The sequence below is a fragment of the Carassius carassius genome, chromosome 6, assembly GCF_963082965.1.
Source record: "Carassius carassius chromosome 6, fCarCar2.1, whole genome shotgun sequence".
Classification (NCBI taxonomy): Eukaryota; Metazoa; Chordata; class Actinopteri; order Cypriniformes; family Cyprinidae; genus Carassius; species Carassius carassius.
Window position 1 is genome coordinate 8,093,997 of NC_081760.1, and position 22,646 is coordinate 8,116,642.

The 22,646-nt window shown below is 35.3% G+C and overlaps 2 protein-coding genes across 2 annotated transcripts in view; one reads left to right on the forward strand and one right to left on the reverse strand.

Annotated features, from left to right (window-relative positions):
- The window catches only part of LOC132142327 (protein ELFN1-like), a 69,946-nt gene that overhangs the window by 20,683 nt on the left and 26,617 nt on the right, over positions 1-22,646 (reverse strand). The gene's annotated exons all lie outside the window — the stretch shown is intronic.
- On the forward strand, positions 5,738-9,821 carry LOC132142326 (UDP-glucuronosyltransferase 2C1-like). The gene is made up of 3 exons (XM_059552121.1): positions 5,738-5,970; positions 7,659-9,589; positions 9,625-9,821. The coding sequence occupies exon 2, from the start codon at positions 7,664-7,666 to the stop codon at positions 9,257-9,259; it is 1,596 nt and encodes a 531-aa protein (XP_059408104.1). The 5' UTR covers positions 5,738-5,970; positions 7,659-7,663; the 3' UTR covers positions 9,260-9,589; positions 9,625-9,821.

Below are 22,646 nucleotides of genomic sequence, written 5' to 3' on the forward strand. Positions count from 1 at the left end.
AGAAGTTTGACTCACTGAAAAAAAAATTAGCTCTCAACCTACATTTCTTGCAAAACTCCAAAAACGCACATGTATGATTACGGGGCAGGTTATCGATTAATAAAGTCTTATTTTTGCATGGTTTCTTGCACAATACTATATTATGATCTCAAAAGACTGCCAGAATAAACTTTTTCTGCCATAGTAAACTTGCTTGATAGCTCGCATGTTACAGCACTGCACTTGCAATGCAGAGTGCTTTGGTATGTGAACCTTGAAACATATCTCAATAAGAGTACCTTGAATAAGAGCTCAAAGACTTGTAGATGCAATCTAGAATGTCATGGTTGCTTCAGCATATGCACTTTTTATCCGACGTTTGCTTATGTTAAAAGTATCAGTAAGGTTTAATGTAGGTGGAAATTTCATTGCGCAACAACCTTTTAATGCTACTCACCAGACACTTCATTTCTGAACTGCTGTGATACATACAACAACCAAAACAATAAAATATTGCCTTAATCACTTTCACCTGTTTTTGAATAAAACTAAATGCACTTTTAAAACCACTTGCTGGACATTTCACATCGAAAGGCAAAAACATAACATCATTTTTTTGTGTGTGTGTGTGTTGAAAGAATGGTGTACATATAAAGGAAGTCATGTGGGTTTGGAATAATCAGCATGACTGAATCCAATAAAAATGTGCATGCTTGTTTTTCCACATTTGAGAGAAATACAGTACTGTCAAGCTCCTTACTGTATTTTTGCTCTTTATTCTCTCACTCTTATGTATTCATATCTTGGCTATTACATTGCAGTGACCCAGAAAAGTATAAAATTGCATCAGTAAGCCAGAAATGACCAAATTCAGTTCAGTAGCCTAGTAAAACACAGGGAAAGCACACAGGTGCTAGAGTTGTGCCGACAGTGCGTGTAAGCTTTGTTTGTTTTGTGTGAGCGATACTTCACAGAGTGTTCTGCTGTTTCTTTCAAGGACCCCCTGGTTACATCACCTGTTTCAGAAATCAATGGGTGAATAACCAAACACTTATATATATGTATTCATTTGTATTCCAGTCACAGTAGGATGAAGCATGCATTAAGTACACTGAGCACTACCCTCTGGGGTAGCATGGGAGGAAGTATTGCAAAGTTCCCTCCCCTGTAAGTAGAACGACAGCCTATCAGAACATGGTACTGCTGATATAAAGGCTGCAATTAGGCTACCTGGGATGCGTCATTTGCTAGCTCCGCCCTTGGTGTGTGTGGGTTCTGCTTAAAGGTATGTTGTTAGCCGTTTGGCTAATGTTGCAAGAGCTCTGGCAATTAACCAAATTCATTTATTGTAGCTGGAATATCATCTGCTTTGCGGTGGTGTGTAAGGCTGCCATTATTCCCGGCTGGGTTTGAGTTCATCTTCAAATAAACTGTTGAGAATTGTGCTGTGAGCAACTGTATAACTTGTGTCTCCTGTTGACCAAAATCTGGTATGTATAGTTTCACTCTTTCTTAATGAGTAAATTTGACAAGTTAATGAATCATTGTTTTTAGCAGGACTATCTTTGGGAGCATTCCGTCCTGTGGAGGGGTTGGGGCAATCACTTCCTTCATAAAACAGGATTACAACGACGTTGCTGTTTTGCTGTGTGTTTGTTTATCAGTCCTTCCCACTCTTGGTTGTAGCTGCTCCAACTAACTCCACACTGTACGTGTTGGACTGGGTGCTTCGGCCTGCCCTCCCATCCTAGAATTACCAGCTTTGTATAAGCGTGTTTGTGTGGTTTCTTTGGTTTTGGAGTTTGTCTGTTTCCTTTATACTGTTTGTGTATTGTTTTCTTTATTGTATTGGTTTCTTTATTGATTTGTTTCTTGCTACGTTTGATTTGGCTTATTTTGTAATTTACTTTTATAAACTCTCTGTTTGTGTATCTTTTTATTAAGTGACAATTGATTTTAATCTGAATCTTGTTTATTTGTAATTTAAGAATGCCATATGTCTCCAATCAGGCTCTGGTATAACTTTTGTTTGGTGTATTTTGATTAATTGGTTTCTCTTATGTTTTAGGCTCTTGAGCAGGGAGGATAGTTCTGGTACCCTGGTGGTTTTTGGAGCACAAAGTGTGGATTGCCGTGTGTGTGATCACTTATCTCACTGTGTGTGTGTTTGTGCGCGGGTCAAGAATAATCACTCCTACGGCTGGCCTACCCTGCTACAATTAAGCCTTAGTCATTCTAGTCATGTATGTGGTGTACTGAGTTGTAGTTGTTTAACCTATTGAGTTATATCTTACTCTGGTCGTTTTAAAGTGTCTTATCTGATTATTGTGAACTTAATAAACATTTTGTATTATGATGCCCATGTCTCTGCCCTCCATGGTAACGAACCTGTGTTAGTGTTTAGTTCCCCTTACTTGAAAGGGGTGACGTAGTCAGCATTAAATTAATTCCTGTTTAGTATTCATTGTGCCATTTACTCCTCTGTGTCCATGCTACAAATGCAATATTTGTTGGCCAAATAGTTTGATAGTTTAATCTTTCTCATAAATAAACTATTTATATTCATTCTATAACCAATTTGAGTGTGAAGTGAAGTGACATTCAGCCAAGTATGGTGACCCATACTCAGAATTTGTGCTCTGCATTTAACCCATCCGAAATGCACACACACAGAGCAGTGAACACACACACACACTGTGAACACACACCCGGAGCAGTGGGCAGCCATTTATGCTGCGGCGCCCGGGGAGCAGTTGGGGGTTCGATGCCTTGCTCAAGGGCACCTAAGTCGTGGTATTGAAGGTGGAGAGAGAACTGTACATGCACTCCCCCCACCCACAATTCCTGCCGGCCCGGGACTCGAACTCACAACCTTTCGATTGGGAGTCCGACTCTCTAACCATTAGGCCACGACTTCCCCCTTGCAAGAGTTTCAAGGCATTAGATGATGTACAGTATGGATTTTTGATTTGCTTTATGAAAAAATATGAAAACGCATTTACATTAACATTGAAATCAGCCCACTCATTTTGACTGCATGGCACACAAAAAAAGATGACACAGTGTTCTGGTAAACAGCACATGGAGAAGCATCAGATCTGTTGAATACACAAATGAAGCATCAACCACCCACCCCCAACCAATTTTACGCCACTTGGAACCTTCCACACACCAGCAGAATCTTAATCAACAGAGGTTACTGCAGACTGTGCCGTTTTAATTGATAGCCAGGGATGCCAGCTGAATTTCAAGCTTAGTAAGTGATAGTATCACATCACGGGAAATGAGAGATACCTCATTATGTCAAGATATCACGAGGAGAAAGCAGAAGTACAGAAAAGAGATTAACATGATATACAAAATTAATGATGGTTTGCAGCGGGTTCTCCCAAAGAGAATTACATACTCACTGCAAAAATCTGTTTCTTAAAAAGTATCTTTTGACTTGTTTTCCTTTTAAAATATCCTTAAAACAAGATGTAAATGAGAAACAAAATTGCATAAGATATTAAGATGATTGTTTTCAAAGAAATATCTTGAATTTCAGTTTATTTATCCTACCCCACTTTCAAACTGCCTTTTTAAAGCATACATTTCAATAAAATTGGTCAGATTTATGCTTGAAGCAAGAAAAGCAATTGCCAGGAAGGTAATTTGACAATTTTTTTTCTTAAAACGTTCTTTTTCAGGATTGCTTTAATTTGTTTAGTTTTTTTTTTGTATTGTTTTGTGATTTATTTCTTGTTGAATTTATATTATATTGTCTTATATTGTTTTCCTTTATGTAAGCTTCCTTGGAAAGTGCCTTGAGAAAGCAACTTTTGAAGGAGCTATATTGTTATTATAAATTCAAAATATATTGTATGAAATTCTTATGCCTTTTTTTCAAGTAAATATATCTTCTTTTTTTCAGTATGTTCAGATGTTGTTTTACTGGACTACAACATATAAATACTGATTAAGAAATATATATATATATATATATATATATATATATATATATATATATATATATATATATATATATATATATATATAATGTATTATCATTATTATTATAAATATATATATATATATAATGTATTATCATTATTATTTTAAATTTATTATTACAATGTCTTAGGGTTCAAGTAATCATAACTTAATAATTTATGCTGCAAATAAACCATTTTGTGACAAGATCCTTCAGTAGGTCTTTTATTCAGGCAAATAATCACGAAGAGTCAATTAGTAATGAGAATTAATAATAATAATAAAAAAGTTATTATTTTATGGTTGAGCATTACTTAGGAGAACACGAGGGATCAGTTAAAACAAAAATAAAAATGACATGACAAAAGAGTTTACATTTTAATAGCATTAATAAATATTATGCATCAGATAACATCAGACTTTGTGTGTGGGTTTTCAAAGCAAAATGTAGCAACAAATTGAATGAGCTCCAAATAGGCAGAACAGACAGTGTCCAAATTTCTAGAGCATCTGTCACCAAAACCATAACATCATTTCATCTGATTGATGACAGCATAATTTTTTTTTTTTTTAATAAAAAGATAGTTGAGGTATACTGGTCAGAGGATAGGCTACAGAGGATAGGCTATTGGCTAAATGATGTTGAAGTACAGGCTCAAACATTACAGCATGTGTAAAATCACTGAAACTTTATGGAGAGTTCAGAGGTGCAGGCTACAAATGGAGTTTTATTCCAACATTTATTTTCTTTGTACCACATTTACAAAGAATCTCTGCATATGTATGATTAATAGATGTGTCAGGCTTTCTCGTCAAGTAATCTTATTCACTTTATGAACCTGCATGAACCAACACTAAGCAGAATAATGGAGCTGTTCAAACTTGCTATGGTTATTCTTCAGATCAGAGATATTATTCATTTAAAGTGTAATTCAAAACATGTGTAAGCGTGTAAATGCATGCAACTCTAAGATCCACAGACAAACGGTAAATTGAAAAATTTCACTTTCAAAGTTGGGAAGGTTGCTTTGGAAATGTAATGGGTTATAGATTTACCTTATTACTTACCCTATTTAAAATGTAATACATAGTGTAACTATTTTTATTACTTTATTAATGAAACTGATTACATTTGATTACTTTTCTACATTTCTAACAAATGTTTGCAAATATGAATCATTTTGAAACATTTAAAGCAGTGTTAACCTTACAGGACTCAACACTCATTACTGTAAGACTTTCAGAATCCTTCATCATTTGAATTAAGACCTCTTTTACTTTGAGATCATTCTGAGGTTAAATACAGATTTAAAACCATAACTAGAAATAGTTTAATAGCTATGCTACTTTTTTAAATCAAATATTTGCATTTCTATGCACAGGCATCTAATAATTAATCTTAAAAAAAAAAAAAAACATACGTAAACCCAAATAAGAAATAAAACAGTTATCGTGTAAACTTGTCCTATTCTGAGTCCTAAACTCCTGAAACATTGGTGTCTCATATTTAAGACCAGTCAATGCAATCTGAGAAAGAAATCAATTAAATCTGTATGTGGGTGTGGGTAAAAAAATACAGATGTAACCCCCTTTGTAATCTTTAACATTTTCATAAGTATCTGTAATTTAATTACATTTGATTACATTTGAGTGCAGTTACATTTATTTTGCAATTAAATGACGTAATTCCATTGCAACACTGTTCACTACAGTGACTAGTCCTTTTATCATGCCCTCCCTAACCCTTTATGTAACCGAAACCATATCCTGTAAATCAGTCATATCACTCAGACCCAGGCAGACGGGGGAGACGCTCCGGGCACTTAAAGACAAAATAGGTAACTGGCTGAAAAACAAAAAGCATAACTCAATTGTACTTTGTTATCGGAGGAAAACGTTTAAATAGTGTAGGTTAATGAATGTTTTACTTAATATAGTGTTTAAGTTAAAGGCTGGTAGGAAAAGGACAGAGTTGTTTGGACGTTGTGGAAGTTTTTGGGAATTCTGACATTTACCCTGGTGAGTTTTTTAATTACTTTCTTCTGATGCATGTTTAATTAATGTATAATGAGAGAAGGTTTTTTATTTACAAAGTTTTTACAAAGTGACTTACCATGTTATAATGCAACTATGCTATGTTTGCTGGTGGTCAGTGTTAGGCATCTGAAATAAATGTTTCTTACACTTACAGCACACTAAAATACTTGTTGCCACCTACTAGCACTTGTAAGCAGAATGTAAGCAGAAAGGAATTAACGCTGAGCGATGATTTATTTCAAAGAACGAAATAGAATCTTTTTAGCGAAGAGTATGAGATTGTATTTACTGCTATAGCATTAATCAAAATCGCAAACAATATTGCACTGTTCAAAGAACACCAAGAACAAGTGGCAAATTATTATTCATTACAGAGGAAGAGAGAAAGAGAGAAATTAACACAATCTCCAAAATTAAGTTCTGTATTGTAAAATAAATAAATGCATCCTCATTGTCACTGAAATAGCTGTTGGTGCGTATTTAACACAATTAAATAACACAAGTGTTTTTGTACAATACATGTAATTAATAAAAACCCAGAAGCAGTCTGCTATCAATGGCAAAAAGTGTACTTATATAATTTATTTATAATAATTTTGATGTCTGTAATTTTTCTCCAAAGTAACTCCCCACCTATAAAGTTCACAGCTAAGACAAAACCATAAACTAAAGACATGGCTTTAGAAACTAAATCTAATGCTTTACTCCCTTGGTTTTTGGCTGTGAATTCTTCCCTCATTGGGCAAGAGTAAAGTTGAAATATAACTCCAGCTCTTTAGGTAATACCCTTTGCTCCTTTGAGAGCATGAACCCTTTCTCACACAATGTAGTATACACATGCAATAGTACCAGTAAGGGGGTGAACAGCAGGGGCCAAAGAAGAGAAACTATGACTTATGTTTCAACTTGACAATGATTTAGCATGTCATGATTTCAAAGCAGAAAATATCATTAAATATAAATATTTTAACTTGTTATTAATGTGGCAGAGATGGAGATAGAGGGTTTCTGATACTGTACCACAGTTGTAACGTTGAATGGTAGTTCATTAACTACACCTGCACTTGGAATTGCTCTTTTCCCTACTAAAGACTGAATGACACTTCACTCACATACTATTTAAGTGTCTTGTCGTACACTTTGAGTCTGAAGGAGGGTAAGCTGTGCTTGTACTTCTCTGAATTACCTTACACTCACCAAAGGCTGATCTGGTTATGATTTTGCAGTCTACATATTCATGGGCAAGAACGTTTCTTGATATAAAAGGATATAGATCTAGGAGCAATAGCCCTTAATGTTAACCAGACTTATTTGACTGTCAAATATAAAAAGTCTTTCAAGCTTTTCTCCAAACATGACTAATATATTTATTGACATGAACACTCATCCATCTTCCAATTAGTGCAGCTTTCCTTTCCCAAAATTGTAATTTCAGACCACTTTGTCAAAAGACCACTTTTGCATTTCAGAAGCAACGTTAAAAACTTCAGTGACAGTCGTCAAATTAAATACCCTCACAAAACAATAGTAGAAGATAAAACATATTCATAAAGTATATGTGGCAAATGATTGATATTGATTATTATGTGGTTAATATAGAAGATAATTTACATGCTCTGATTGTTTTAGGTCTTTCAATGGATCGTTCTTGTTCCCTTACTTTACCACAGGTGCCATGAATGGACAAAATTTTCGGTCATGCGACCAAATATTGATAGCCCTTCTGCTGATGACTGTCCCAGTTGTACAAAGCGGGAAGGTTCTTGTCTTTCCAGTGGATGGGAGTCATTGGGTCAACATGAACATTTTGGTGGAAGCACTTCATGCCAAAGGTCACAATATTACTGTCATCCGGATGTCAGACAGCTGGTACATTAAAGAATTCTCACCTCACTACACATCAATAACTATAAAATCTCCTGGAGGATTCGATGAAGAATTCTTTGAGACATTTGCATTCAGACTTATGAAAATTCTGAGGGAAGGTTCCATCTGGGCTCGTCTGAAGCTGGAGATAGAGATGTGGCAAAGTACTTTTGAGTTGACCAAAACAGAAAGTGAGATGATCAACAGTATGATGGAAGACAAGCAGCTGATGCAGTCCTTTAGGGATGCCAAGTATGATTTGCTCCTTACAGATCCACTCTTGTTTGGAGGCGTTCTTTTGGGCCACTTCCTGAAACTGCCCATTGTTTACAACATCCGTTGGACGATGTATAGTGAAGCTCATTTTGCGATAGCTCCTTCTCCACTGTCTTATGTTCCTTTTCCAATGGTGGAGTTATCAGATCGCATGAGTTTTTTTCAAAGAGTGAAGAATGTAGTGATGTACACTGTAGCTGAAGCTCAAGGTGCTTTACTCTTTGCTCCACATTATGATGCCCTTTGCGAACGGTTCATTGGCCCAGGAGTGTCCTTCCTTACCTTAGTTCAGAGTGCTGATCTGTGGCTCCATAGAGTTGATTTTATTTTTGAATTCCCACGTCCCACTATGCCAAACATCGTCTACATGGGAGGCTTTCAGTGCAAGCCATCTAAGCCTCTTCCACACGATCTGGAGGACTTTGTGCAGAACTCTGGTGACCATGGTGTCATCATTATGTCCCTGGGCACTCTCATTGGTCAACTTCCCGATGATGTGGCTGAGGCAGTTGCTGAAGCTTTTGCAGAACTTCCACAGAAGATCATCTGGAAGTACAAAGGAAAGAGACCATCTGCACTAGGAAACAACACCTTACTGATGGACTGGATGCCTCAGAATGATCTTCTGGGTCATCCTAAAACCAGAGCCTTTGTGGCACATGGAGGTACCAATGGAATTCAAGAAGCCATTTACCATGGGGTACCAATCATTGGATTTGGATTGATTTTTGACCAGCCTGATAATCTTGCAAAAATGAGAGTAAGGGGTGTAGCCAAGAATGTAGACTTTGCCACAGTGGATAAGGACGCCTTCCTTAAAACTGTCAAAGAGGTCCTTTATGATCCCTCTTATCGGGAAAACATGCAGAGGCTCTCAAGGCTTCACAAGGACGTCCCAGTGAAACCTCTCGACAATGCCATCTTCTGGACTGAGTTTGTTATGAGGCACAAAGGTGCTGCTCACTTACGCTCAGAGTCTTACAAAATGCCCTGGTACTCTTATCACTCTGTTGATATCATACTGTTCCTGCTTTCTGCTGTGTCACTCATAATACTGACCATATATGCAGTAATCAGATATTTCTGCTGCAGAAAATATTTAAGAAAAACAAAAAACAAACTTGAATGATTTTTAAATTAATTTTTTGTATTTACATTTTTTATTCGGGTAATAAGAAACTTCAGGTTAGGTATTTTCTGTATATTAATGAACAAAAAGTCAATAAGATATTCATTTCAAATTGGGATCTATAGATGTTTATTCATTGGTTTGTGCACTTGTTTTTATTTGTATGTTATCAAAAATGAATTGTTATGTCAGGTCTATCATGGTTTTTATTTATATCAGCTTATGTGATATTGTATTGATATGTCCCTGTATCCCTTGAAACAGAGTGTCAAGGGGCAGGGCTGAAAATATTCCCCTAAGAAATGAGATGCCACTACTACACTGTTACACGTCATCATACGTCATCACTAGCTCCTACGTCAAAGAAAATGTGCCAATGTTTATCACAAACTCAAATGTGTGTTAAAAGTTTTCGCCACCGGACTAGTATTTATGTTGTCAAATCAGTGGGTATCAATAAAATATGTTGTGGTACTATCATGCAGTCAATAACATTAGCAAATGTTTATCATATTCCTTTTTATTCCTCTTCACATGAACGCGCGAAACAAAGGGGAAAGTGAAGGGGTGAGGGGTATTGGGATTGGGCTTTAGTCAGATGTTTTAATGCCTTAGCCTTTCCTTCATCAGGTGAAAAAAATTTCATTAAAAATAAAAACTAAAAACTAAATGAATGACCCCTTACAATAGTGCTGACTTACAGTAGAACCAACCATATCTATTAAATTGATTGTATAAGCTATTGAAGTATATGATGTGTGTAGACAAGCACCACTCACATATTCTTCAGAAAATGTAAAAAAAAAAATATTTTCTTCTACTGTTTCAACTTCTACTGAATTTTTTAAACCACATCACTTCCAATTTTTACAACACAATACATTCAGCACAACCAGCCTAGTTTGGTTCCCAAAAGGATAACTCTGCGTATAGTGAATCAAAACATACAGCATCTGTCCAATGTTGTTGCTTTGTAAATGAATGACTTCTATGAGCCACATACTAGCATAATACTCAATCATAATACCGCACATTACATAAAACCAAAACCTTATATGTCAGAAATACTAAGAGTAGCATTTTAGCGTGTGGTTTCAAATTCACCAAAACATATACAATGCCACAAACATAGTCCAACTAATACTTGTCTTTCCGAAAAAAAATGTAGTCTGATCATACTGTTATATGAGCTATTGGCTGTTATGTTTAGTCAACAACACAAAGATAAAATTACACAAGGAATAAAAAAAAACACTCCAAATAGTAGCCCATTAACTAGGGCTTTGTAGGTAAATGCCCTTTGCCCTCTTGAAAACGGTTAAATGATTGTGTCAGCATGCACAATGAGACCAAAAGAGATTCAATGCTTGTAGTTTTGTGACTTATGCTACATGCAAGGATGACCTGGTAATGATTTTGCATGCTACATATTCATGGATAAGAATATATTTTTTTTATATGAACAGAGTTCACATGGAACAGTATCACTTACTATTACCACTAGACATGTTTCCTCACGAATTAGAAAAATTTGGATTTGTATTTGACAATTGCCTTGCCTTCATATAGGAGTTATTTTTTTTCTTTTTATTTATTCATTCATTCATTTATTTGCATTCATGAGAAAAAGTAAAACTAAGCTAAAATAACGAGGATGAAAATGTACTAGTTCACTGACTTTGATCAGCATTTCTTGAATTATTTTCCTACATTTTGTCTGAAAATAAAGTGAAATCCGATTTAAAATAAATGTTTTTGTCCATCCATCCATCAGTCTACTGTATGTCTGTCTGTATATTTTGGCTCCTGCTCAGTTAGTTGTATAATGTGCAATTTTTTACAGTATGTCATACCCTTTCTTTCCCAAAAGGCATTTTTTCATGAATGGAAAACATTGTTTGAAATCCATTACCTGACATTAAGCAGATTTTATTCTGAATGACATAAGAAGTGGTGACAGTTCCACTGGGACAGCCTGTTTATTGTGATTATGTATTGCTCAAGAGCACAATGGTAGCAGATGTCTCCAGTTTATGATGAACACCTTTGACTTTTCTGTTAGCAGCCTAGATCAGGACATAATCTTAGATCCCCTTCCATTCCTGAGGACCCCACAGCATTGCAATTTTTTTGGGACTCCCTTATCTAAAAGACTAAGTTTAGTTAATGCAACTCTCTGCTAATGGTTTAAATCAGAATGGGTTGCATGTACGTGACTCATCCTTGAAAACCAGGAGCAAAACATTTAAAGATAATATAACCCAAATGAGCTCAAAATAGATTCCACCGAAAATGAAAAAAACAAAACTGGAAGTCTTCCTGCAAGGTTACTGATACAGCAGTAAGTTGCAACAGTGACTGCCTTTATAAATGAACCACTGAATCATTCAAGTGATTCATTCAAAACACTGATATATTCAAGAATGAAATCAAATAACTGTTTTAATGAGTGAGTCACTGAATTATTCCCCTCAACCATTCTTTTAAAAAGCTGATTCACTCAGGAACAAAAACCACTATTGTGTATTGCTCGAAAACTCACAAATGCTTTGCAGAATAAAAAGACTGCCAACATTTTGTTTAAAATATAAGTTATTCAGTTCTAATTTCTCGCTTATTGAACTGTTATATAAAAGTATCATCCCATTCGCAATCATGCTGTTTTGCGAATATCAGAACGTGGGCACCAGGCAGGTTGTGTGATGTTGCTTTCATGTGCAATCGTACATGCAATTAAGAGTTTGTCACATTCAAGTGTATTGTTATTGGAAATAATAATGTATAGAATATATTTATTCAATATTTAATACACTTGGAATAAACTGGAGTGTTTCATTCTTCTGATATTATTCTGACAATTCCAGAATATCAGTATACAGTATATCTAAATATACATGCCCAATGGCAAAATATAGCAATATAGATGTTGTGGGGAAAACAAATATAACTTAAATATAACTAAAGCAAAGGTGCTCTCCTCCAAGTAATAGAACACCAAACACACAATGTTCATGCGGTGAGCCAGATACATTTCGCCTGGTCTTTTAGAGGAAGGGTTGTTGGTAGTTTTACAGACTTTTTGAACATTTCCTGACTTCACGCTTTACAAAACAAACAGCAGAACTTTCTGCTACTTTAGTAATTTAATATGCTGCCAAGATGCTAAAATTGAAATAGCGTAATTGAAAGCTTTTATCTAAGCAGATATATAAAAAAACATTTCTTCTTTTTTTTTGACCCGATTAAACCGTTTAAAGATTTTAAAGAATATCCGTGTAATGCTATAAGTGTATGTGCAAGCATATTTTCCATATGCCATTGTTTTATATTGATATTAAGGATTGTTTGGCATCATCCCCTTTATCCTTTTCATAGACAACATGCAGGTTATTTCTGAAAAACATTAGAGAGGAAACGACAATGTCTGACATGATGACACATGATGTCAAAAAAGCTGACAGGTGAAATTTGTTATTTTATGAGTTATTTTAGAGCACACCTTATTATATGCAGTATTTAGCATTCTAATTTAATGATAATATTGCCAAAATACTAAAGCAGAGCACAATGAAGCAAGATAACAAAAACCTTTTCATCATTTATCCAGGTTACCATGACAGCACGAGGGAAGCAGCTTCTTTTCTGTGTGTGTGTGTGTGTGTGTGTGTTGTGTGGGTATCTCAATGTCCTTCAAAAGAGCTCTGTCCACTTAAATAGGACAAACTTCCTTCTCTCTCTCTCTCTCTCTCTCCTTGAGGGGCAGCACTTTCACCCAATTAGTCATTCAAAAAAATGAGGATGTGAGATGTGTGAAAACTGGGCTAAAAAATCCGGACACATTAAAGTTTTTGCTTATATGTGCATCTAGTTTCAGAAACAGAACTGCTGCATGTTGTGAAATGCTGCCCCCCAAAGGATGGTGTGCATTTGTTTAAGTTAAGTCCTAGAGTTGATTTTTCATATGTGTGTATGATAGAATAGAGTAGCATATCCTTTCTAAAATTAGTGTCTAACAAAATATGGATAAACAGCCTAGCAGGGAATTCGATGAATAAGTACACTGAAGCACCGAACTACAGCTGTTCCCCATCCCCCTCTGATTTAAACCATGACACACACGCATGCAGGATGCTGGAGATGTCCTTCAGTCGTTCGTCATGCTTTTCAGACAAAATGAAACCAATTCAGTGAGGGACAGTCGACCACAGTAAACATATAAAATTGGATGTAATATCAAGCTTGAAACAAACAAAGTTGTGTTTCTAGAGAAAACAACAGTTCACTAAAACATTATGGATTTATTGTTTACTTAATTCACTGAATGAATTGCATTTAATCACATATATCAATGATGTAAGATAATTCAAAGATAGTATGTTATTGTGTTAAACAAATTATGAAAAGACAATTCAAAAAGCCGGTTTAGAGACAGCATTTACAAAGGTTTGATTTTTATATTGCTTTCCTATATGAAAAAGTGTTTTTCTCTTGACACCCATGAGAAAAGTCTGGGCTGAATTAATTGTTTTGACAAACACCAGGCTCGTGTGGTACTTAAGCTGCTCTCTAAATTGAGATTATGGGTTTAAAATCAGAAAGCCAGAAATCGTCAAAAAAGTTGCTCTGAATATGATTTTATAATTAACTTTAAAAAAAGAAAAGAAAAGAACAAGAAAAACCGGCACTCTCACTTTCATTATAATTACAGAGAACCGAATCAGTATATCAAATCCAGGGTTATTTTAGTTAACTAACTATAAATGCTAACCTAAATAAAATATTTAAAAAAATTAAACTTATTATTTCAACTAGTTTCCATTTCTCATTTCTCATTTAGTTTAACTTGTAATAATATACTAAAGATGAAATAAAAATGAATAAACTATAAACAAAAAGCTATAAAAATGATAAAAACACAAGAAATGGATTAAAATTGTCTCTTGATCCTTTTTGTTTGTTCATACTCAGGGGTGTAGAAGAACATTGATGGCTTTCTGCATGTAACAAACACACGTATGGTATGCATTACACATATCACTGCCCTCACCATCAACTTCAGTCCCATTTACATCTCATTAATTATTCAGAAAAGCTTCATAAATATGCAAACTCATTTCTTACTCTGACTCATTTGCTGTATGCCATCTGGCCATTAAGCAACTTCTAAACAATTCATTTAGAGAGCCATCCACGCACACACAGGCAGACAGGTATCTTCCTGCATCCTATTTACATACACAAACCACATAGACTTGCTGATCTAGCTGAAGAGAAGACCACCAAGGTCAAGGTGTCTCTTCCTTTATTCCCATCAGCTCTCTTATCTTATCTTACATTTCACTACACATTCCACATATTTAAGGAGTTACTCACTCCATTTCAACACTACAATCACATCTCTTTTTCTCAGGATATGTTTGTAATAGTGTTAGAAGTGTGGTAGTATGCTATTTCTGCAGTGTACAGTATGTGTGCTGTGCATGCTATCATGAACTACTTATGCCAAAATATGCAGTATGCACAGAGTACTGTATCCCACATTGCAGTGCGCTTGATTATACAGGTACCTTCCATTACCAAATAAAATTGTGGTTTAGCGAATGAACCGGTTATGATATTAGCTGATATTTTTAACAATTGCATCTCGACTCATTTCACAAAACTGGATTAAAAATGCAAAGTAAAGGTGATAACTGGATGGCAATTGGGGAATTAAAGGAATAGTTCAGCCAAAAATGGAAAATTGCTCTAAATTTCCTCACCCTCAGGCCATCTGATGTAGATGAGTTTGTTTCTTCATTGTAACAGATTTGGAGTGATTTAACATCACTAATGGATCCTCTGCAGTGAATGGGTGCCGTCAGAATAAGAATCTAAACAGCTGATAAAAACATCACAGTAATGTAGTATAATGAGGTTGTGTGACAGTGTTGCATACTAGTGTTTGTTATTGCAAATTATAATTTAAATTTGGAGGCAGTATGCAGTGTATACTGAGCAGAACTGTTAACTCTCCACACACACACACTCATACTGTCTCATTACTATACTAGCAATGATAATCTCCTATTGCATGTGTCTGTGATTTTGTAAATTTTAATATGTATGTAAAATATACATTCTACGACAAGAATAGATAAAAGCAGATTATGGATTTGAATATTGCATACTGAAACATTACACAATCAAACATATTTGTGAGCATTTGGACAATTTAGATTGACAATTTAATGATGCTTCCCTCACCATATTACACAACCTCAGACATTTGTTTTACTTTAATCACAGTCTGTTTTACTGTGTGGCTTGTGTTATGTATATTGTAAATCATTTGTAAAAGTTGACATAAAATTAACATTTTTGATTGAAAAAGAAAGAAGTATCACACACACACAGCCTGTACAAATCCTGGGGCTTGGGCACAGCATCTGACATGCCCTGTGTCTATCTAAACACCTGTCCATTTACCACTTGCCCACCTTTCCCACTTTCACTCACATGAATACACAATTTTTCATGACTCCAAAGGTGAACCGCACACACACACACACACACACACACCTGGTCTCCATCTGTTGTCTCTGCGTTTAAGGCTCTGCTCTTATTGGCAGCTACAGAACTGGCTAGAGGTCACAGGATGATGCTCCTTAATTACATATCTCACTCCATTATGACCTAAATAAAAGAAGCAGAAATCTGAAGTGTGTGTGAGTGAATTGAAGAATCTGTCAGTGTACTGTATATAACACATTCCGAATGTGAGGTTCTCAAAATCACCAGGGTGCATTGCAATGCAATTTTTAAAGAGGTCATATGACTTAGCTAACAAGAACATTATGTTGTGTATTTAATGTAATGCAATGTGTTTATGTGGTTTAAGGTTCAAAAAGCGTTCTGGCCCCTTACCATACTGTGATCCCGCCTCCCGGCGGCACGACGAGACAAAGCCAATAAAACCCATTACAAGCAAGGCATTTGTTGCATCCAGTGGGGACATAATTACTGATTATATGACTTATACTGTCTTTTTAAGAGTTGCGTATCATGCTGCGTAACTTTAGGGATCTTATCTATGCACAAACCGCTTGTAACACTTCAAAGAGAAAGGAAAACTTGAAATTGCATCATATGACCCCTTTAAGTCAACTGTGTAATTTAAGTAACTGTGTCAATTTGTTCAATAACAGAACTCATAAAAAAAAGAAAAAAAGAAAGAAAAGGTAGTCCTTTCATAAATGATTTTTTTATTTCATGTCGTTCCACACTTTGTGACAGTAATATTTTCCGATGTTGCTTGGACTCTACTTTATTCAGAATATCTTCATTTTTCATTTCTAAGAGAACAATCCTTTGAAACACTGTGGTAAGTGGTTACACTTCACCATAACGTTCTATTTGCTAACTAGTTAATATGAACTAACAATAAAAATTAGTTTTAAAAATGAATCTTAGTTAATGTTAATTTCAGCATTTACTTATTAAAATCAAAAGTTGGATCTGTTACTATTATTAAATGGATACCAACAAATATGAACTTACAATTAAAATTTGTATTTTTATCAATTAACATTAACAAAGATTAATACATACTGTATTTCTCATTATTGGTTAATGTTAGTTAATGCATTAACTTTTCTTAAGGACCCTTACTTTAAAGTGTTACCATGTAATTTTTGTGCCTCTGGTGTAATAGAACTATATATATATATATATATATATATATATATATATATATATATATACCTCATTTCATATTGTATGCACATGACAATCAGCTTATTTTACCTAGACTGACTGTGATCTGATCTCTGAAAATCCATGTTAAGGCTATGTTTAAAGATTATGTAATAAAATAGCTAAACGTTTAAAGGAGACTTTAATATTACCTTGCTTAGAAATCAAACTGATATCTTTCACATGTCCATTAACTGTATTGTATGTGCCAAGAAGATTGTATATACTACTAGTTTTCATCCCACCTGTTTGACTCTTCTTATTTTTATGACATATCTTTCTATTATTCTTTCTCACCATCTGTTATTGATCAAACAATTAGTTGGTTTATACTATTTTATTTTGTTGCTTTTACACTTTTTATGTCGAAATGTGTGTCTTAAAAGAAAACTATTTAAAAGGAGTGTAATGTCAGCAGTCCCTGATAGCATGCTGGTTCAATAAAATGCAAAAATGGTAAATGAAAGATGAAAAATATGACAGTCAAAGTAAGCTGTGTCACGCTGGGGAAACTATTCGATCTGCGCTCAAACTGAGATGAGAAATTCTTGAATATTTTGCCAGTTGTAATAGCTCACTCCCACAGTTTCATCAAAGCAGTTCTTACCACGCTTTGTCACCGCAGGTACCTCAGATAAGCGTGTTTCTCTAGCACTACTGACTGTTAAAGGGTCTTGCCTGGTGATGACTGCCAAGAGGTCAATCAACTTGATGTCAATGCTGTTTATGACTCAAAAACATGGTTTATATAATAATAGTTCTTACATTATTCGAATAATCATGTGAATGAATTAACCTATAGCATACTTCCTTGTTTTATGGTCATATTTGTTTTTTCTTTTGCTTTCATAATATGTGATATTAAAGCAGCAGTTGTTGTTAGATAATGACTATGTAGTAGAATGCAGCAAATGGATATCGTTGCTCACCTCAGTTTTTTACTTTGTTGTTTGAATCTTAGGATCTTTTCCAAAACACCAATACAGAACACCATCCACTGTGAAAGTTCCAAAGATTTAGGACGTTTGCGTTCATATCAGCAACAAATCATACCATACACAAGCTTCTAAAGCGGGCTCGGTTAGATTAGCATTTGTGCATCCGAGCTTCAAAAACAGCATTCACGTTACCACAAACTGAAATGAACTGAACTTGTCATCAAACGAACTCAAGTGCCCACTTCCCAGCAAAAGTGCTAGAGTGAAAGCTTTCCTGGATTGATACCCCCCTAACTTTTTACATAAGAGTGGCATCGCTATTTGTCACTTAAATATGCAAGGTTTCCAGTGTCATTCGCTTCAAATTATTTTAGTACAAAACAGTCCTTTATCCTGCTTGATATCGCAAATTGGTATTATTAATCATATCATTCTTATGTATTATCATAATAATAAATCGTAGCTTTACTGTTTACTGCACTTTGTTATTGTTGTAATCATGTACAGTTGGTATAGAAAATAATCTTCCCCCTTTAAAATAATAACTTTTTGTTGCTTTGCATCCTGAAATGAAGACGCACACAATTTTTGTCTTATCCAGCTGTAATTACTCAGTGCAGCTTATAACATCTGAAAAAGGATAACCCCTTGCTAAAAGTGACTTGTAAACTTAATCAGATATAGCTAATCGCATTCTCAATAGCACAGAAACCATTTGACTTTCAGCTGTGATCATTTCCATTAGCTCAGAGTTTTTCTGGAGCATTTCAGTCCTTGGTAGTGCAACTGAAGCAAACAATCAATTATGGGTGGCAAGGCACTGTCAAAAGATCTGCGGTATAAAGTTGTGGACAGGCACAAGTCAGGAGATGGATACAAAAAATTCAAAGGCTTTATCAATGCTTAGAAGCACAGTGAAGTCTATTATTAAGAAGTGGAAGGTATTTGGTACAACTCAGACCCTCCCTGGATCGGGACTTCACTCCAAACTGGATTAAAGATCCAGGAATAAACCAGTCAGAGAGGCGACCAAGAGGCCTACAGCAGCTCTGAAGCAGTTGCAGGAATTTATGACAAAGAGTGGTCATCACAAATTCTCCAAAAGGTTGGCTTGTATGGGAGGACTGCAAGAACAAAGCTACTACTCAAGACGGGCCACATGCAGTCATGACTGAGCTTTGCCAAAATACACTATGAAGATACTGAGGCAGATGAGGCTAAAATTTAATTATCTGGCCTCAACACCAAACAATATGTCTGGTGGAAATCCAATCCAGCTCACCTTCCAAAATAACAGCATTCATACAGTAAAGCATGGAGATGGTAATATGCTGTTATAGGGGTGTTTCTCTGCAGCAGAGACTAGGGTTGCCACTAGGGTTGTGCGATTAATCGAAATCGAAAGAAAATTTTCGTGATTTGAGTGTGTACGATTCTAAATCGCTTTATAGAACGATTTTCCGTGGCCCCGGCCTCCCGCAGTATGTTAACTGAACCAATCAGGATGCAGAGCGCCTAAGTGGAGCGCGAGAACAGAGCAGACTGGGCATATGCCTAACTCCAGGTTCACACACTGTCTGTGATGCGTAGCCTTTTTTTTTTTGAGCCCATGTTAACGGATCAGAACATTCACACTGCACGCAGTTAAAAGATGAGAACAGAAAAGGTTATAAATAGAAAGGTGCGAAAAGATTTAATATGATCTAAGCACGCGAATCTGGTTTTGTTAACAGAGCAAAGAAAATCTGCATGCGAGCGGATATATTCGCTCGTGCATGATTTTAATGTGCTTTCGCCTTACAATAATGCGCTCTCGTTGCTGCTTCTGAACCATGTACACATAACTTACTGTATATGCACTGCAGACGAAGTACGTGTGAACCTTGGCCAATAAATATATTGGGCAAAACATATAACACCTGAGGCACCGCTACAGTAAATAAATAAATCCCTGAACATGGGTTTTATTTTATTTTTTTATTATTATTATTTTTTGCCATATGTCTAGACATTTTGTTTGACATCTTTACTTAGTGATTATTTTGACTTATGTCTGTTCTAGAGACATGTTACAACTTTTTGATAAAGCTCTCATTGGTTTTCTTTTGGAAATATGTTTCAAATTTATACTGAATGCATTTATGACTGTAAAGCATGTCTGTGTGTGACAAAATCGTGAATAAAATCGAAATCGCAAAATTGATAAAAAAATCGTGATAAGTTTTTTGTCCATATCGCACATCCCTAGTTGTCACCTTCACCAAGCTGATATAAGGGACACCCATTCACGACAATCCCACTTCTTCCCTTATATCAAAATCCTCTGACATGACACAGAGGGCTGTCGCTAGTGGGGTGAAAGGTGGTGACAACTATAGGGGCCCACGGCTGAGGGGGACCTCCATGGCGATCTCAACTAAAAAGATGCTCAGGGCCAGGTTTTCCGATAACGATTGATCTTAGCGCTTCAGAGCATTTTCTATGAGTAATTTTATGAATGTTCGTTATATGATATATCCCAAAAATGCACTTAACACAGTCGTACATAGCCGTGCTGAAATGTCATGAAATGTTAAATAACTTTCTATCAAAGTTATTTGACATTATCAAGATTAATTTGTTAACTCTTCTTTTCATATTTTGTTACCATTATCTAAAGTATAGCAAATAAACTGTGATAATGTGAGAAATGTTGAAGGTGTGTGAATTCATTTAGTTTTGACTGTATATTTAATTTTTACATTGAAAACTATGCAGTGATATTTTACATTTGATTATTCGGTTTCTTTTTAAAACTCAACTGATCCAATAATGGCAATTTAAAAGGTGCAAGAAATTAAAATTAAAAAAATATATTCATAAAATACTTGAAACCTTTTCTTTTCTTAATTCATTAGTTATTTCTCTGATTTAAGTTTTTTTTTTTCATTTAATTTCCTTGATGCTACTATTATAGTAATAGTAGTGCAATGTCTAAATGCTCTATATAAATATTTCTGTATAAGTGTTTTTGTTCTGCAATAAAAAGTTCCAGTGTGAAAGTAGCCTCAGGTGTTGAAGTACAATCAGAGAGTATAATTATATACATAACCAGTGTTGGCAATGGCAGTACTTTTTCCAGTATTCAGCAGTAGCTCAGTTTTTTAGTATTAGGTGACAAAATGCTAGCTGTATTTTTGTGATTCTGTTTGGTGATGCTAGTGGCACAGAAATGAACTTTTATTATTTTTAATGCCTGAACAATAAAACAATTGTATGTATTTTATTGACTCATGATTTCATTGAACCTTTGAAAATATTGCAGTCTGTTCACATCCTGCTCACAGACTGGCTGTGATGTTCTAAAAATGCATGTGTTGCCTGCAATGAATTTAAATCACAAAAACACATTTTATTTGGAAATATTTTTCTGTCTCAGAGCCAGGATTCTTTTAAACTCACACACATGCAGGTATGTGTCACAAGAAATTGGGTCTGAAGTGCAGGTCTGACACCTTTCAGTACGCCTGAAGCTACACCATCATTAAATTAAACACTTTTTCCCTTTTTTTTCCCTTCCCCTCTTTCCTTTTTCGACCATCTCTTTTTGAAATAAAGCCCATCCCAGAAGATTCGCACCCCAAACCTGTAATGTGAGAGAAATTACTGCCTTTTTCAGAACCCCCCCCCCCCCTCCCCCCCACACCCTCTGTATCTCTTCCATTCTCTTGGCTCTATCCCCCCTCTTCTCATACTTTCTGAAAGAGGACACCTTGCAGGAATATGGTTCATGATGAAGAGTTCTCTGTCTCTAAAGGATTGCCACCTAGGGCAGGTGGAAGGAAAAAGCATGCATATACAGATAAAATTCACACCCTTTATATGACATGAAAAATGCATCTCACATGACCATAATGCTTTGACTTAAGATAAACTTCCATAAGAATATGCAAATATAGTGCTAATGATCCCACAGGCATGAATTATCACACTCACAGGACGTTCACAAGCACATATATATGCTGCGTAGGGTGTGAATCTGAGTGCCTGAGTAAGCTGATATATATTCTCTTCTAAATTCAAATTTAAGTATGCATATTTATGTGAATGAGAGACAGTAATGTTACACTGCGTTTGTGAATTTCAGAGAGAGAAAAAATGATGTGTTGCATAAAAATATACATTGTGCAAGGTATTTAATATATTAATATATATAAACATAATTAAGTTATATTTTAAATATGTTTAAATGCCATATTTTTTACTAAGTAGCTTATTATTAATGAACACTGCAAATTTTCCCTCAATTTTCAACAATTGAGCAACCAAACTGACTCATTCACTATTTCATTTCGCTCATTCGGACACATACACAAACTTGCCCATGTGCACCAGACCCTGTGTTACTGTATCACTCTCTCAAGATGAAACAAAGGATTTTGAGTGTATCAGTGAGAATTGTACAAGAGGAGCGCATGAGAGAAAAGAAGATTAGAGAAACAGAGAAATTGCGACAGGAGTGCGAGATCTCTCACTAAATAAAGGCTTTAGTGCTCTGGTTATCACCAATGCTTTGATTGTTCTGGTTTAATGGCTGAAGACCACAGGATCAACACTTCATTTCAAACAGAATGGAATGTGTCTTGACATTATCCTAAATACAACTATTTGAATGGTTCACATGTATCAGATTTATAACCTTTTTACAGCTGTTCATGCACACATGTCCTAAAGTT

Excerpts from the sequence above, each read along its gene's own strand:
- LOC132142326 (XM_059552121.1), top strand. The coding sequence starts at position 7,664 with ATGAATGGACAAAATTTTCGGTCATGCGACCAAATATTGATAGCCCTT.